At 39.4% G+C, this 14853-nt stretch overlaps 4 protein-coding genes across 4 annotated transcripts; all 4 read right to left on the bottom strand.

The window, feature by feature from the left end:
• Positions 1-2592: 2592 nt before the first annotated feature.
• foxg1c (forkhead box G1c) lies at positions 2593-5025 on the bottom strand. The gene has a single exon (XM_051398241.1). It carries the CDS (start codon positions 4858-4860, stop codon positions 3640-3642), a length of 1221 nt encoding a protein of 406 aa, XP_051254201.1. The 5' UTR covers positions 4861-5025; the 3' UTR covers positions 2593-3639.
• A 1643-nt stretch (positions 5026-6668) lies between these two features.
• pglyrp5 (peptidoglycan recognition protein 5) lies at positions 6669-9567 on the bottom strand. The gene is made up of 4 exons (XM_051398245.1): positions 9130-9567; positions 8814-9009; positions 8536-8654; positions 6669-8375 (listed from the first exon to the last, which is right to left on the bottom strand). Exons 1-4 carry the CDS (start codon positions 9203-9205, stop codon positions 8191-8193), a joined length of 576 nt encoding a protein of 191 aa, XP_051254205.1. The 5' UTR covers positions 9206-9567; the 3' UTR covers positions 6669-8190.
• A 100-nt stretch (positions 9568-9667) lies between these two features.
• On the bottom strand, positions 9668-12963 carry polr2i (RNA polymerase II subunit I). The gene is made up of 6 exons (XM_051398248.1): positions 12791-12963; positions 12580-12634; positions 12022-12095; positions 11321-11395; positions 10338-10389; positions 9668-9951 (listed from the first exon to the last, which is right to left on the bottom strand). Exons 1-6 carry the CDS (start codon positions 12850-12852, stop codon positions 9889-9891), a joined length of 381 nt encoding a protein of 126 aa, XP_051254208.1. The 5' UTR covers positions 12853-12963; the 3' UTR covers positions 9668-9888.
• An 80-nt stretch (positions 12964-13043) lies between these two features.
• Positions 13044-14709, bottom strand: LOC127362479 (complement C1q and tumor necrosis factor-related protein 9-like). Its single transcript, XM_051398246.1, has 3 exons — positions 14578-14709; positions 14196-14274; positions 13044-13653 (listed from the first exon to the last, which is right to left on the bottom strand). The coding sequence occupies exons 1-3, from the start codon at positions 14638-14640 to the stop codon at positions 13259-13261; spliced, it is 537 nt and encodes a 178-aa protein (XP_051254206.1). The 5' UTR covers positions 14641-14709; the 3' UTR covers positions 13044-13258.
• Between the last annotated feature and the right edge of the window lie 144 nt (positions 14710-14853).

The following is a 14853-nucleotide window of genomic DNA, read 5'->3' as shown; positions in this document are numbered from 1 at the left end:
CGCCTCAATGTTTTGCAATAACTACCGGGTTACTGCCATTAACAGAATATATATTAAACTATATATAAAACTATATATATAAAGGTACTGCATATGTGCATCAAACCAGTTTGTGTCATAATGTCGATTTTACTGTACAATGTTGTATTATTTCCATTTTAATGCTGCGTTCAAGGCACATTTAGATGTTTTACTACAGATAATTAGGAGATACATTTCTAAAAAAAAATAACGTGAAAATAGTTCAAATCAGCCCCAGTCTGGCAGACTACAATATTAAAATGCGTTTTAAGTTATAATAACCCAATATTACAATACCATAAATAATAATACTATAGAACTGATTGGCTCCATATTCTACAGCATACTGTGATATATATATATATATATATATATATATATATATATATATATAATATTATTGTTATGCTGGTTGAGGATGTGATGTTCATACCTTATATACAGTAGGCTACATTAACTACATGCTGTTAAAGGAAGAAATTGTCACAGGAAAAGACATGACAGAGAGAGCAGCCAAAGTGATACCACAGACCCAAACAGATAGGTCTTTGTTTTGCTCTTTAACACAACAAGAACGAGGGGAAAGTGTGTGTGTGTGTGTGAGAGAGAGAGAGAGAGAGAGAGAGAGAGAGAGAGAGAGAGAGAGAGAGAGAGACGGGGATGTAGAGTACATTATCTACACAGCAGCAATGAGACATTAAGAGATTGGCTTTCTGGCAAGAGACAGACAGACGCCTGGGGGTGTACAACCCACCCACCTTATTTCAAAGGGTGGCAGATCTACCTGTGGAAGTCACTTGCTCCGGATAATAGCTGCCTGTGTGCTGTTGAGGGAGGCGAGTGCGTGGGATTGATTTCGAGAGCTGCACTATATCTTTATGAAGCACACCTAACTCAGCCAAAAGACTTACATCTTAAACTGTGGAGCAGTGGGCCTGTAAAATGAGCTCAGTGTGGCATTAGCCTTACATGTGATGGGACTTCAGTAATCTGAAAACACCTTGGCAGTTAAGAGATCAGAGATTAATTTACTAACACTGATGGGCAAGAGGAAAAAAAACCCTGTATTAATCTGAACAACTGAATAATGTGTAGTATTACATTTTAAATACACTTGTTATTATCATTGCTTTCTTTAGGGACAGAAATTATTTGATCTTCTATTTTATTTTACAATAAAAATTGCCCTCCCTAGCTAAGAGATTGGCAACGTGATGCTGAATTTATTATATTTCAGGTGCACTTTTACACAATCTACTGTTCTGCTTTCCTTTATGAAGCAAATTAATTAAGGTGGGAGCTCAAAGTTCAGTGGAGGAGATTCAATCACTATTAACTATGGAAACGTCTACTCTGATTTGCAAAACTGACATTTTGGTCCTACAATCTGATTTTGGTGGGGAAAATCCCTCTGAAGGGACTAGCATCTCCTGCACGTGGTGGACATTTTTAAAATTTTACAGATGAAGAATGAAATTAAATATAAATCTGATTATATAAATTATATAAAACTCCCCATGCTCTCCTAAACATTTTCCACTATCCTCCTTTCATCAAAAATGTGAATCCCCCTCCTCTCCCAATTAGAATTTCCCTTTCACTTTATTGATCTTGATTTTGGGGGCAAAATTTAACAAAGCCTGCTAAGTGAACACAATTCAAAATCAGAAACCATGTTAAGAAAAGCATCTTATTATTTCTATGTACACAACATCCAGCACAGGATCAGCAACAGATGTCAGCACCAGACTGTCCCCGTCCAACAGTCTGTAGTGGAACCATATGTTAATTTATCTGCACTGGAAGGGGTGATTTATATCTCTGTGGTTATTAGTAGAGCTGTCAAAGGAAGGTGGTTATTTATTACACTAACAGCAAACAGTATCTTCTTACTCTGGCCTCAGGGTATAAAACTCTACTTTGCACCACAGACCTGTAGATTCACAGCTCCGTCCCCCTGCTCTCCATACTGCGACCACAATTACTCACACCAGTAATGAAAATATTATTATCTTCATATATATCTAGACCGTGAGTTTGCCAACAGTGTAGTTACCTGATCCAGCCCAGTCTGCTCTAACCACAGGCAACTGTGAATGTGACTGGGCCTGGAAAGGTGACGGGCTGGGGTCTTCTGATATAAAGAGTCTTTTGTCTGAGCGAGGCAGCAGTCCAGGAAGCTGCTCTAATCTGTGTCCTCATACATGTATTTTTTATGAATTTATATCTCAGGGAGAGTTGAGGAAAAGTTTAACAGGCAGTGATGTCAGTGCCGGCTGAAACACAAGCCAGATCAATAAGATCAGACTGGAAATGTCATGTCTACCTGTGGAAGTTACATCACAGTCTGCACACTGTTTCAACATGATGTCTCCTGGAGAAAGCTTCAGGTGCACACTGAACTGTTGATCTTAAGAAAAAAAGAAAAAAAGTAGGAGGATCACAGCATATCCATAGAATGGCCTCTTCACTGTGGTTCCTCAAATTCTACTTCAAACAATTAAATCAGTCTGTATACAGTCCCTGTTGTGTGGGCTTCAGAGTGAAACATTTAATAACACAGCCAAATAAGAACAATCAACAACAGTAGGTTTTAATGAGGTGAAAAGAAAACACAATTAAAAATGCATTATTTATCGTTTAATTACATGTAGGCTAATTAAAATAGAAATGTAATATTTTTTTAGTTGCAACATTAACGAAATTCGAGGACAATAAATGCAGCAAACAAGCAGTTTAATTGTAGGATTTCTTACTTGGGCTGTATACTTTTACATTTTAATTCGATTTCACCTCCTTGGACTAAAATAATGTTAGTAGCCTATATATACATATATGTATATATATATTTAAAATAAGTAAACTGGAAGTCCTACACTCGCTCGTATCCGAGTTCATCCACAACTTCCATAACATTTTAATAGCTTTTAAAGGTCTTAGTCAACATGCTGGCAAACGAATAAGAAAATGAACATGTCGGTTTTTTGTTTTTTTTATTTGATTTTTTTTTTATGACTTTTTTCGGATTTTGCAGGAGGATTATTTCAGGTGCATTAGGCCTAAAACAGTGACATGCGCGCAAACATCTCTTTGTTTTCCATACTGACAAGTGCATACACATATGTGGAAAATAATTAAGTAAAAGGAGAACATTGTTTTTAAAACAGGAATGTAGTTTCAGTTAACAGATGCACATCAATGGCCATCAATTACATTTAAAAAAAATGACTATGTGACCTTGTCTGTGGTTACACTGATGTGTTTTAAAATAACTAACGCGCTGATACATCATTTTGCACATTTTTGTAAATGGCGTGTTTTAGAAACCTTTGATTACATGTCAATGTGAGACACTTTATGCTTCAGGTATTTTTTTGGTAATTTGACACAGATTTCACAACACGCGTTCTGATGAAATAATAAAGTCAAGTGCAAAACATTTCCCCACAGATATCTTTCACTGTAACTGTAGAATTTCAGGATTTTCATAAAGTCAAGAAATTCCAATGCACAGGTAGGCTACTCTTTTAAGTATGATGCTCTGGCCTTTCATTTGCCAACTTTGTCAATCTAAATTCTACAGCAATATTTGATATATTGGGCACTAGTACTGTTACTCTATTTTTCTATATTCCAAGACGAAGGAGGGCTTGAACTGACTTGAGCGCAGTAATTTGGAAAGTCATTACAGCACCCCCCGAGGTCTGAGTGACCGTTTTTGGTTAAGAATTGTACCGGAGATGTCTTGGATGTGGCGCACTCCTCTTGGCACGGACTGAACGCTGCGGCACATGGTATTTGGTGAGAGTAAAAGTAGCTGGCTTGTCCGGAGATCATGTTAAAAGAGCACGGATCCGACAGTGGCAGGGTGCACGCAGGGATGGACGTGGAAAACGCGGTGCAGGCAGTGCCAATCTGATGGCGACGGGATTGCGCGCAACTAACGCCAATGTAAGACATCTCCTGGTGCGTCTGCACGAACCGGTCGGCGTCTGCAGCACTTGTTGCACTCAACCGGGACCGCTGTGAAACAAGCGATGTGGCGTGATTGGGGAAGCGGGGATGAGCACTCAGATAAGTCCCTGCGCCAAGGTGGGTGCGCACTGGTGTTTGGAGAGGCAGAAACGGCGGCACCGGCCAGTAAAACGGACCCGCTGCAGCCAAGGTCACGCTGGTTGCAGTGCTGGAGGACATCAGACGACCTCCTCCCCTTTTTAGTGCAAGTTTGGCCCTGGAGCCAGCTGCGGCCCTGCGCCGGAGTTTCCCCGATGTGCCACCTATGAAGACGTCCTCACTGCAGGGGTCCAGCATCCAGTAGTTACCTTTACCCGGGTCGTCATAGTGGCGCGGCACTTTAACGAAACACTTATTCAGACTCAGGTTGTGCCTGATTGAATTTTGCCACCCCTGTCTGTTCTGCCGGTAGTATGGAAAGTTGTCCATGATGAACTCATAAATGCCGTTGAGGGTGAGCCGTCGTTCCGGGCTCTGGCGGATCGCCATCATGATGAGCGCGTTATAACTGAAAGGAGGTTTCTCAGGTTTAACACTTTCTTCGGCTCCCCCGCTTTTCTTGGATTCTCCCTTAGATCCGTCTCGTTTTCCATTCGCTGTCACCGATTTGGTTTCAACTTTAGCGCACTGTTTGGGGGTTTCGCAGTTTTTTTCATTGTTAAAGTTTTCTTCCTGAGCGGCTCTCTCTGGATGCGCGGGGCGCAGTTTCTGGGACGGACTAGGAGACTCCTGGTCACCCATCACTCCCTCTCGTCTCCACAACAGGCTGCTGATGCTGAACGAGGACTTGTGGAATAATCGGTCCGAAGTTTTCAAATCCTCCATCTTAAAAGGTTGAAGTTACAACTAAAATCCTCAGAGGCGTCCGGCGATCAGAGCGGAGCGCGTCACTGGACTCACAGAGCAAAGATGCGCTGATCCAAAGTGTTGAGGAGGCAAAGACGCACTGGCCACACAGCGTGACAACAAATGCGCATGATCACAGCGGCTCACTAGTTACCTACGAAAAGTAGTGCATTACTTTGTTACTGGATCTAAACAGTAACATCTCATTTGTTGGGTCATTTTTGCGCGTTCCAGTACTTGGAGAGGACTCGATCCTCATTTTACAATCATTAATTTAGCCTAATAAAGCTTTATATTCACTTTTCCCGACACAATCAAAGCAGTAAGAAGAACATACACTCATTAAAATGTTTTATTGGCATTGCCACTTATGGGCCATTCTTTTAAAAATCCAAAATAATCTCAATAATATTTCGGAATAACCAAACACCTATACTCTCTACCCGAACCGTGCCAAGAGTCGTTTGAACCCCGGATGAAATGAATGTGCTGTCAATCTGTGTGACTGATCGCTGAACTCTCGAGTTCAATTATAACACTTCCGTGACTCATGAAACTCAACCCTCTCACTCGCGCCTTGCCCTCTGGGCTGGCCTTTTCTTTCTCATTTTTTCTCCGTTTCTCTGTGCGCACCTTTACTCACACATCGTTTGGCAAAAAGCCGCTCAGAAAGTGGGAGTCGGCCGAATAATGTGGTCGGTAATGGGCCTAAACAAACACAGAGTAGGAGCAAAGAACAGATGCGTGTTGTGTAAAGTTTGAGCAAATAGGGCGAGATGTTTCGACATATTTCTAAACCTGTTACTGCAAGATTTAAAACGACCATCAGTGTCGTGAACAAATAAGGCACCTATGGCAGATGTTTTGAAATGAAAATGACTTACTGAGAATAGAGAACAGGCCTGGGCCCAACACACCCTCACAGGGGGATCAAACTGCACATCAAACCCTGCAGATTCTCTTATGCCCATGTTGCTTTGGGGTGATCAACATGACATCCGTTTGCAAATATCATAATTTAAGCACAGCTGCTGCTGATATCCTCAATATTTTTTGAATTCAAAGTGACAAAAGTCAACCAGTTTTCCTGTCCTATTAAGGTTGTAAAATTACTGGGGGAAAAAAATACTTAAAACTGCAGACTGACTTAAGATGTGTCTTGATATGAGTGCTGCTAATAGTGAACCATAGAAGAACGCAGGCAAAGGGGATTCGTAATTAAAGCAAGTGTGTGAGTGAAAGGAAGGGAGAGAAGAGAGACAAGGTTTTTTTCCTCACTTATAAAGAAAGAGATTCATCCCATCAGATGTGAATGAGGCATGTTAAGGCAGCAAGCTAGATAAAGTTTTTAATTGTCTTTTTGAAGGCACAGCAAATAAAAAATAAAGGTTAATGGCACTATAGTACAAACTTTTGACTCAGGTAGTTAAGTGTCTGCCTAGCTGCAGGCTTTTTCTCATGAAGGATGCAGATTATGTTCTATATGGGACAGAATTGCCACTTTTTCAGGTATCCTGCTACACAGACAAACGCCTGAGGAGAGAAAAAAACATATACCAACCACCACTGTTAGAGGTAGGAATGGTTTCCGCAGCCTTCTTTACTATTTCAGTCATGTCCGTTGAGTCCAGTGTGAATAAATCTCTGCAGTAGAGGTCATAGAAGCAGACAGACAGTGCATAATCCCAAAGACAAAAAGGGCAGGAAAGTCTGCAGTGATATCTGTTCTGATATTGAAATAAACAGTAGTACAGTGGGCAATAGTTCAAAAACGATTTTCCATTCACTTGACCATAAGAGATTTACTACTGGTAAAGGACAGTACAGGTAGGGGCAAACAAGGGACATTTCTGAGCCTTTCTGGTAAAGAGGGCATGATGAACACATAAAAAAAATAAAAATTCCCTTTTCTTAGAAAGAATATGAATTGGTGGCATTTTTCACACAGAAAAAGTAATCCATTTAATCTAATATAAAAGTGCAGACATTTTTTTTAACTCAAAACAAAATAAACCTTGAAAAAAGAACATTAATATGACATGGTAATATTACAACAAATGACTGACCACTGTACTGTAACAGTATAGTGACTTGTACCTACAAGCTGCCACATACATTCACTACCATCAAGACAATAACTAATTAAAGAGCATCCTTCAGGAAATGGTTGATTTAAATAAGAAACAAGTGACAAATAAGTTAGATTTGATACTGGTTACTGATGGGTCTGCAGTGTATTACTGAGTTCTCCAGGCCTGTACCACAGTAGACGGAGGCCACGCTTTACCATTTGACCAGCTGCAATTCAACTTTATGGTACTCATGCTACATTTTTTGGGTTAATTTCCAGTCATTGTTATTAATAAAATGATCCGTTCTGCTGTTTTTTTTTTTTCTACAATTCATATACCAGACATTAGATGATGATGGCCGGAACTACATGTATAATCTGTTACCATTATACCTCCTCTTAGTCAATTTGATAGGGGCCTCCCTCCATAATCCCTTTGCTGCACAAGTGAGCACTTGTTGGGAATGTTTCAGGCACTGCAGAAAGCATGCATTGTTGTCTCAACACTCGTAATCCCCTTGGATCTTTTTCTCTGTTCAATATCTGATTTCATGTCTTGTGTTGTTTACAATGATTTTGCAGTGGCACCCTGAAGACATTTACGTGAAAACTCGGCCTCTGTAAAGACAATTTGTATAAACGCTTATAGTATTTTTGATAATTATTTAAATTAATTGTGCTTGGAGGACTCCTGCTACTCTGTGGCGAACCTAAAAAAGAATGCCTTACGTGAATAAAACAATAAATCAGTCACAATATTGCTGATAACTGGTATTTAACTGGTTATGCTAGCACAACATTAGAGCAGGTAAAATAATCTGAAGGTTTATCTTACACCACAACCCCAGTAATAAAGTATTCATAAGTAAAATGTAGTGCCCATAATATTCATACTGCACTTAGACTCAATTAAATATAAAGAACATTACACATTGGAAGAATGTAGTCAAATAATCAAAATAAAACATAAGAGCTACCGTGACAAACTGTCAGCACTGGATTGAAGTGCATTGATTCTTGAGTTTCTAAATCAGGCATTTAGCTGTTCTGGAGAGCCTATTGGTTTTATTCAATATGATGGCTCCCCCTGCTGTAAGAGAAACATCTAACAGGCTGTGAAACTGGCAGGACCTCTTTAGGACCTATTACAACACAAACCTTCCCAAGTTAAGAAGAGACCCATGATAAAAAAAAACAACAACAATTACAGGAAGTGAATTAATGTTCTACTATCACCATCATAATCTGCAGTGAGATTCCCTCAGTTGTGGTAGTGCAGCATAAAGTTTTGCTCCTGGACATTCTGTGTTTGCCAGATCTCTGTGCCCAAACAGGACATACTCTGAGTGTAAAAAGCCCTCAGAAACTCCGGCCTGCAGCAACTGTTTGACTGACGATATTTCCTCTGTGCTTGGTGTATCATCTGAAATCATTAGAAGTAGCATTATGGTTACGTGCAGTAAACATATTAAGCACAAGCCATTTTATCCAGACTTCATAAAATCATCCTGAAGATGGATTCAAACGAACATATGATGAGCTCTTATTGTTGCCACAATGCAAAAATGAATAAGCAAACTTACTGTTGAAGTTGCCCATGAAGGCAATCCCCACTGAGTCATGATTGTTGCCTTTGCTATGTGCTCCTACCACACCCCAGCCACGGCCCTCATACACTGTACCATCTCCTCCAACAAGAAAACTGAAACATACACAAAGCATGGTTGGGTCCTATAGCACTGAACACTGGCAGGGACTCACAAGAAGCAATACATAATAAATATCCCTTCAATATGTCCACATTGTACAAACAATACTATATAAACATCACTCAAGCAGTAAATGCTGGAGAGCTACTCACTTATAACCAATGTCATCAAACCCTCTTTCTGTCATATGCACTCTCTGAATGTTGAGAAGGCCGTCTGTACACTCTTTCAGGCCTGTGCACTTTGAGAGGGCAGTGTGATGTATGACAACTCTCTGGGCAGGGCCCTTCAAAGTCTCCTTTTGTCGAGGGGCAGCCGCTCCCCACTGCCGCCTTGAAAAATGTTTCACTGAAAAGCAGTTTTGAGATGATTAAATGCATATTCCAAATAAAAAGTTGGCTTTTGTCATAAGTAAATACCACATAAATTCTTTAATAATCTTTAGCGTAAGGCTGTTTGTTGTCGTACCTTTCTGGTCCATACCTCCGCACACAGAAGCCTTTGGGTTTTGATGACTGCCTGGCAGCAGACTGTGCAGCTGCATTATCAATGAGTGTTTGAGGAGGTGTGGTCACCGAGAGTACACCTTCCTTGTTCTTTGTCGTTACAAGTGGATACATATCATCTTAATCCACACATTAGTCTCCCCACTGGCTGACTAATAGTATAAAGTTGCAAAACAGGTTGTTTGGAATATACACGTTTGAAGGAGGAGGAAGTTGAGTCGACACTGTCAACATTCCACATAGCGACAGAAGGACGCTGGTAGTTTCCTTCCCACTGACCAGACATGCCTGCTTCAAACTGATGTTTATAGTCATGTGAGTTTTAAGAGGAAATACATAGTATCTCTGTTGCAATATCAAGTATGCTTTTCCCATAGTGAAAAACAGGAAGTGGTACAACCCTGGTATAAATAAGCAAAACTAAAGAGGCCATGCTGCCAATGTGAATAATTACAGCATTTGTTACGTGTTTACTTGTTTCATTAAACACTCAGACAATATTTAAACAATGTATTCTTTTAATCTAACAAAACACACTTAAAAAAACTGTTAAAAAAACTATTAATACATTATATTCACAAGATGGTGTCTGATAAACTGCAATCGCTGCAAGTGTCATCATACAAAGATAATTTCAGGGTCTACAAACATCAGCAGGGAGATTTTTTGTGACTGTCAACACCGTAAATGCAAATGTTAGACCTCTTCATTATCACTGGCTTTACTCTGTCCATCTGTGTCCACAGTGAGGGGCTGTGCAGACATAGTACAGTCTCATAGCATCCTGTTGGGAGAAATATGCATATGGTTAAACTAGTAGACTCTCTGTTTCATTAAAGCAGTGGTTCTCAAACTGTGGGGCATATAGCCACTGGAGGAGGGGCGTGGATCACCAGAGTGGAACAAAGGTGAATGAATATGATTTACGTAGGGAAAATATACAAACTGGTTGATGCTATTGTTCTGACCTGAAACTCAACTTGGATCATTTATTAGTTTTGGTTCCCCTTATCATTGATTATTGCTAAAAATGGTGAACTGTTTTCAGCTTCTGAAGGGGGGCATGCCAGAAAAAGTTGGAGAACCACTGCATACAGACAACCAATATCATAGACAACCAATATTAAGAACTAAAGTGAATGCATAATGTTGTGTAAAAAAGATCATTACCTCAGCCTTCATACTGTGAGACTGGAAGAATACTGCCTCTTTGTGACCACATCTGGGAAGAGACATAGCACAATGTTAGAAACTACTATTACGACACAATGTGCCACTCACTGTCACAATGTCTCCAAGGATACATGTGCCGGTGCGGTTCTCTCACGCAGGAAAAAAACAAAACAAAACAAAACCCAAAACATAACAAACACAATGTTTATATCTTGGCATATAAAAAGATATTGAAATATTTTGTTTATATTTATTTTAATATTTGTGATATTCTACTGATTCTCAAAAACACTGCATTGATTTTTATGGTTAAACCCCAAGCTGCTAGATGTGCTGTGAGAATAAAGTGCTATGAGGTTGGATGTTACAGCAACTGGGGGAAATATGAATGCAGAATGAAAAAAAAAAAGTTTTTAAAACTCAGATTTTATTTATATGGTGGTGTGTTCTTTATACTATCACAGTTTTCCTAAAATATATATCGCTTAGCTTACAGTATCGCAACATATCACAATATATTGAATCATAACCCTTGTATGGTGATCTGTATCCCATCATCAGATTCCTGCCAATACACCCTTACACCCTATCGTTCACAAGAAGTAAAGGTGTAGTGGCAACAATATGACAAAATAATTTTAAGTTTACTCCCTATTCATATGTGAAGGGGTTGTTGTTTAATGTACAACAATTGTTGATTACACTGAGATTTGACACCCAGTCTGCAGCTGTATGCAGCTTTAACACATTATATGGTTTGTATGCTACCTGTTTCTGGATATAATGTTTTGCCCTCTTTTGGTCCAAAATAATTTAATACAGACTTTAAGTCTGCCAAAACTTTTTTCTGTGCCATGTACTATACTGAATGTTGCACCAAACAAACAACAGAAGACTTATTACGCTTAACAACACAGACAGAACAGTTAGCGGTCTCCAAAGGGAGGGAGTGAGGTTGATTTTTTTATGGTAAAACTTACTTAGGACAGGGGTGGTCCTCTGTCCTTGGTAGTGTTGGATCCTGAGATACATCAGCGATGATTTGTGTCAACTCACTGGAGAAAGAGAGAAGCAAGATGCAGGAAGACATTACATAGTTTTAGTACTGCAATCAATGCACAATTGCAAATATTTTGCCTTCTATGTAGTCGCTCAATATGCGTTTACACAATAATAATAAAAATATCTGAAGTAATTTCTACAGTCTGAATATGCAGAAAAAATTCAAGAGTTTATCTTTTACTGACTTTCAGAAAATCCCATTAATTGTCAGGATGTACTCGAGCAAATTAGTGTGCACCTGAAAATGTTTGGATAATGCTTTTAACTTGATTTGTCAGTGACCAGTGCAGTGGTTGCACAGCAAGCAGAACAAACCCTAAGGAGAAACCTAAACCTAAATACTCTAAAGAGTACAGTCTAGGCCCGCTCTATATGAGAAAATGTTCTGTTATGATTTGGCGCTTTATAAATAAAATCTAATTGAACTGTAAGCACACCCAACTGTGATGTCACAGGGTCCTGTGTACACCTGTACTTCACTACAGCAAGGTGAGAGGTTAAAACAACTGCAGGTGTTAAAACAACAAGCTCTTTAGGGTATTAACAGCAGTGAAATATTCACTTTCAAGCTAATCAATGTCTTGGTCATTTATGTGGCAGTTTGGTTTCTTCTACTTACTCAACCTCATGGGTGATCTTGTTGACATAGATACAGCTGTTGTCTGCCTCTTGTTGGTAGTCACAGTTCCTGCACTGTGGACAGGACATTCAGCAAATGATTACAGGAATACAATGGACATGTATACACCTTGCCTTCCCTTTAGACCTTTGTTTACACCCTGTGGGGGTCAACATCATCAACAACAACGTATTACAGGACATAAGTTTGACCTTGATTATAGGTCTATGCATCAGCATGTTTGGAGTGATCAGTCATTTACACTGGTTGCACTAGACAAACACTACTTGATTGACTCAAATTGATGCATGGGCCAACTTCATTAACCAGGAAACATTGTAACTTTAACAGTTGTGTCTTTTTTGTTCGTACTTTACAGGTGTTTCAAACACTGGGCTAATATCTCTGATTTTCAAATAAGTTACCCCGTAGCCCTCAACCACTGCCTGGGAGACTCATAGGTAGGATAACAACTTTACAGATTTACTCTTGCCTTTATGTAAGGCTGTTGTAGGATTATAACTTTATAGTAACAATAAGTTCAAACAAGAAACTTACCGCATAAAGCAGGATGCGGTTCTCCTTGTCTTCTTTAGGATATAACATGTTGTTACTGGAAGACAAAGTCAGTTTTTTTATTTTTATTATTATTATTTGTCCTAAATAAGACTTCCCGTTGTATGAAGACGTTAGGTTAACATGTAAACGTTAGCCAGCAAGCTAACTGCTAGGTACGTTTATCTGAGCTATAACTCAACCACAAACTCACCATTCTTGACAAAACCTTATCCCTACAAATCCCGGTTCGTATGTTCCAGTGTCTAAATCCATTAGGAGACCACTGGTTGAACTACTGGTTGAAGTTGAACCTGACAAATAATAAACGTGATGCTCCTTTCACGTCTTCTACCGCTAATGCTCCCACTCGTTTGAAAACAGATCATCTGCGCATGCGTGTACTCTTTTAATTTGTGGTGATTTGTTGGACAGCGCCTCTAGGTGTGGGAGGACAGACACAACTCTGAAGTGTACTTCATTTTATTTGTATTAAAGCAGTTAGTATTACAATGTTGTTCAGAGATATATAAGCAACATGTTCGTTTCAGAAAAAGTACATTCTAACTTTACCTGTAACAAACTTCACTTAATAGTAAGAATACATTGAAGTGGTAGTGGCTCACTGTGGGAAAAGAAAAGCACAGCCAAGAACTTTAGTGACATTTTGACACTTACGCCGTTAACCCAAACGAACCCCAACAAAGACAGTGTCATTATCTACAGTTGCAAAGATATCGTTTCTGCCAGGCCCCCAGATATTCACCCAGACCCTGTCATTTTTAGACAGTTTGATCACACTGCTAGTAGTGACCACTTGGCTACATTTATCAGGCAGAGAGGTTTGATACAGAGACACCACTTTCTCTCCATTCTTGAAAATAGCACACTGCCCACGCCCATACACAGACACATGCACAGTGAAGTGATAAAAGCCATCCGTGGGGCAGGTGAAGGTGCCTGTTTCAGGATTGTAGCCTCCTCCCTCATTGACCAGCACAGTGGCAAACTTCAGGACTCCAGAGTGACAGGGGTAGCTGTCATCTATATTCAGCTTGGCTGTGAAGGCTACAGTGCCTAGAGTGGGAGACATCATGACAATTAGAGCAAGGACTTTACAATGTTACATGCAACAAAACCCCACTGAATCATTTTTTTGTGAAGCATATGAGGGCAAATGTTGTTTCCAGCTGTGACAAAATCAGTTAGGGACTGTATGAAATTGAACCGAAATGAGTCGGTAGGGGAGCTGGACATGTTTCACTTTAAAAAACAAAGGCTTTCTCCAGTATCATTAATATTTTTTGGACCCTCCCTTAAGAGAAAAAAATGCCACACCCTCTCTCCAGCTATTCCTTCTTTTTGAACCAAGAGTGGTCACATTTACACTCATTGACACATTTTACATTACATTTGATATAGTTCTGATTTTGTGTTGGAAATATAAATGCCATGGAAAAATTAGTGTCAAAGCTCCCAGCAGGGGGTGGCACTGCCTTTCTAGGGACCTGTTGACTATTTTCATAATAGACAGTTTGTCGGACTCTATCTAATTTAAAAAGTGGGTTTATGAAATGTTGGCAGATAGTAATGACATAATAATGTGGGTTTGTTTTTACCTGATGGAGGAAGGTTGTCTCCCCGACCTGGTTCATAAGCCATAACTAAAGTTATGACTAAAACAAAAAAGGTGCAAGTCTGTAAAAAAAAAAAAAAGTACAATATCGTGGTGGTTACAGCATGGTGTAAGTAATTTAACTGTCAAACCACATGTTTTTGTAGACTTGTAAGAAAAAAGTACATTGTCACATGCAACTCATCCGGTTTACCGCATAAATCACTGAGTGGTTCTCTTTCACTGCATTTCTCAGAACAATGCAAAACAAGTGCATACTAATATTCTATAAGAATTATTTGCACATCCTTTTAAATGTGGTTTCTTTTTGTTTTCTTTTTCTGCTAATTTTAGCAAATCTAACTTAGGAACAAAGAGCCTCTTACCTGTTGCTGCCTTGCAGGAGAATGCTGAAGTTGTTTTTTGGTTTGCAGGAAAAACCAGTTCATTCAACCTGAAAGTTTTTGTAGCATTTAAATGACAGGGGAGAGACTCAATGTAGGTTCTTGTCAATCAGCTACTTCTAGTGGAAGAAACAGGGACACTTGCAGAACTGGATGGGTTACATGTAAAAAAAAAAAAAAAAAAAAAAAAAAAAAGGGGGCAATTTACAAATGATATCAGGCTGTTGGTGCTTACTTTTCTTGTGTGTGTGAAATTCA

The sequence above is a fragment of the Dicentrarchus labrax genome, unplaced genomic scaffold (genome assembly GCF_905237075.1).
Source record: "Dicentrarchus labrax unplaced genomic scaffold, dlabrax2021, whole genome shotgun sequence".
Lineage (NCBI taxonomy): Eukaryota > Metazoa > Chordata > Actinopteri > Moronidae > Dicentrarchus > Dicentrarchus labrax.
Note: the sequence above shows the minus strand (reverse complement) of the source record. Positions and strands in the feature narration are given on the sequence as shown.

What these genes read in the sequence shown, in the direction of transcription:
- LOC127362479 (XM_051398246.1), bottom strand. Translation starts at nt 14,640, where the DNA reads ATGAACTGGTTTTTCCTGCAAACCAAAAAACAACTTCAGCATTCTCCT. An exon ending in CTCCTGCAAGGCAGCAACAG is followed by an intron (nt 14,275 to 14,577) that starts GTAAGAGGCTCT and finishes TTTTTTTTACAG; the next exon opens with ACTTGCACCTTTTTTGTTTT. An exon ending in AGACAACCTTCCTCCATCAG is followed by an intron (nt 13,654 to 14,195) that starts GTAAAAACAAAC and finishes CTCCCACTCTAG; the next exon opens with GCACTGTAGCCTTCACAGCC.
- polr2i (XM_051398248.1), bottom strand. Translation starts at nt 12,852, where the DNA reads ATGGATTTAGACACTGGAACATACGAACCGGGATTTGTAGGGATAAGG. An exon ending in ATAAGGTTTTGTCAAGAATG is followed by an intron (nt 12,635 to 12,790) that starts GTGAGTTTGTGG and finishes TTTGTCTTCCAG; the next exon opens with TAACAACATGTTATATCCTA. An exon ending in AAGATCACCCATGAGGTTGA is followed by an intron (nt 11,396 to 12,021) that starts GTAAGTAGAAGA and finishes CTCTTTCTCCAG; the next exon opens with TGAGTTGACACAAATCATCG.
- pglyrp5 (XM_051398245.1), bottom strand. Translation starts at nt 9,205, where the DNA reads ATGCAGCTGCACAGTCTGCTGCCAGGCAGTCATCAAAACCCAAAGGCT. An exon ending in CGGAGGTATGGACCAGAAAG is followed by an intron (nt 9,010 to 9,129) that starts GTACGACAACAA and finishes ACTGCTTTTCAG; the next exon opens with TGAAACATTTTTCAAGGCGG. An exon ending in TTTGATGACATTGGTTATAA is followed by an intron (nt 8,655 to 8,813) that starts GTGAGTAGCTCT and finishes TGTATGTTTCAG; the next exon opens with TTTTCTTGTTGGAGGAGATG.
- foxg1c (XM_051398241.1), bottom strand. Translation starts at nt 4,860, where the DNA reads ATGGAGGATTTGAAAACTTCGGACCGATTATTCCACAAGTCCTCGTTC.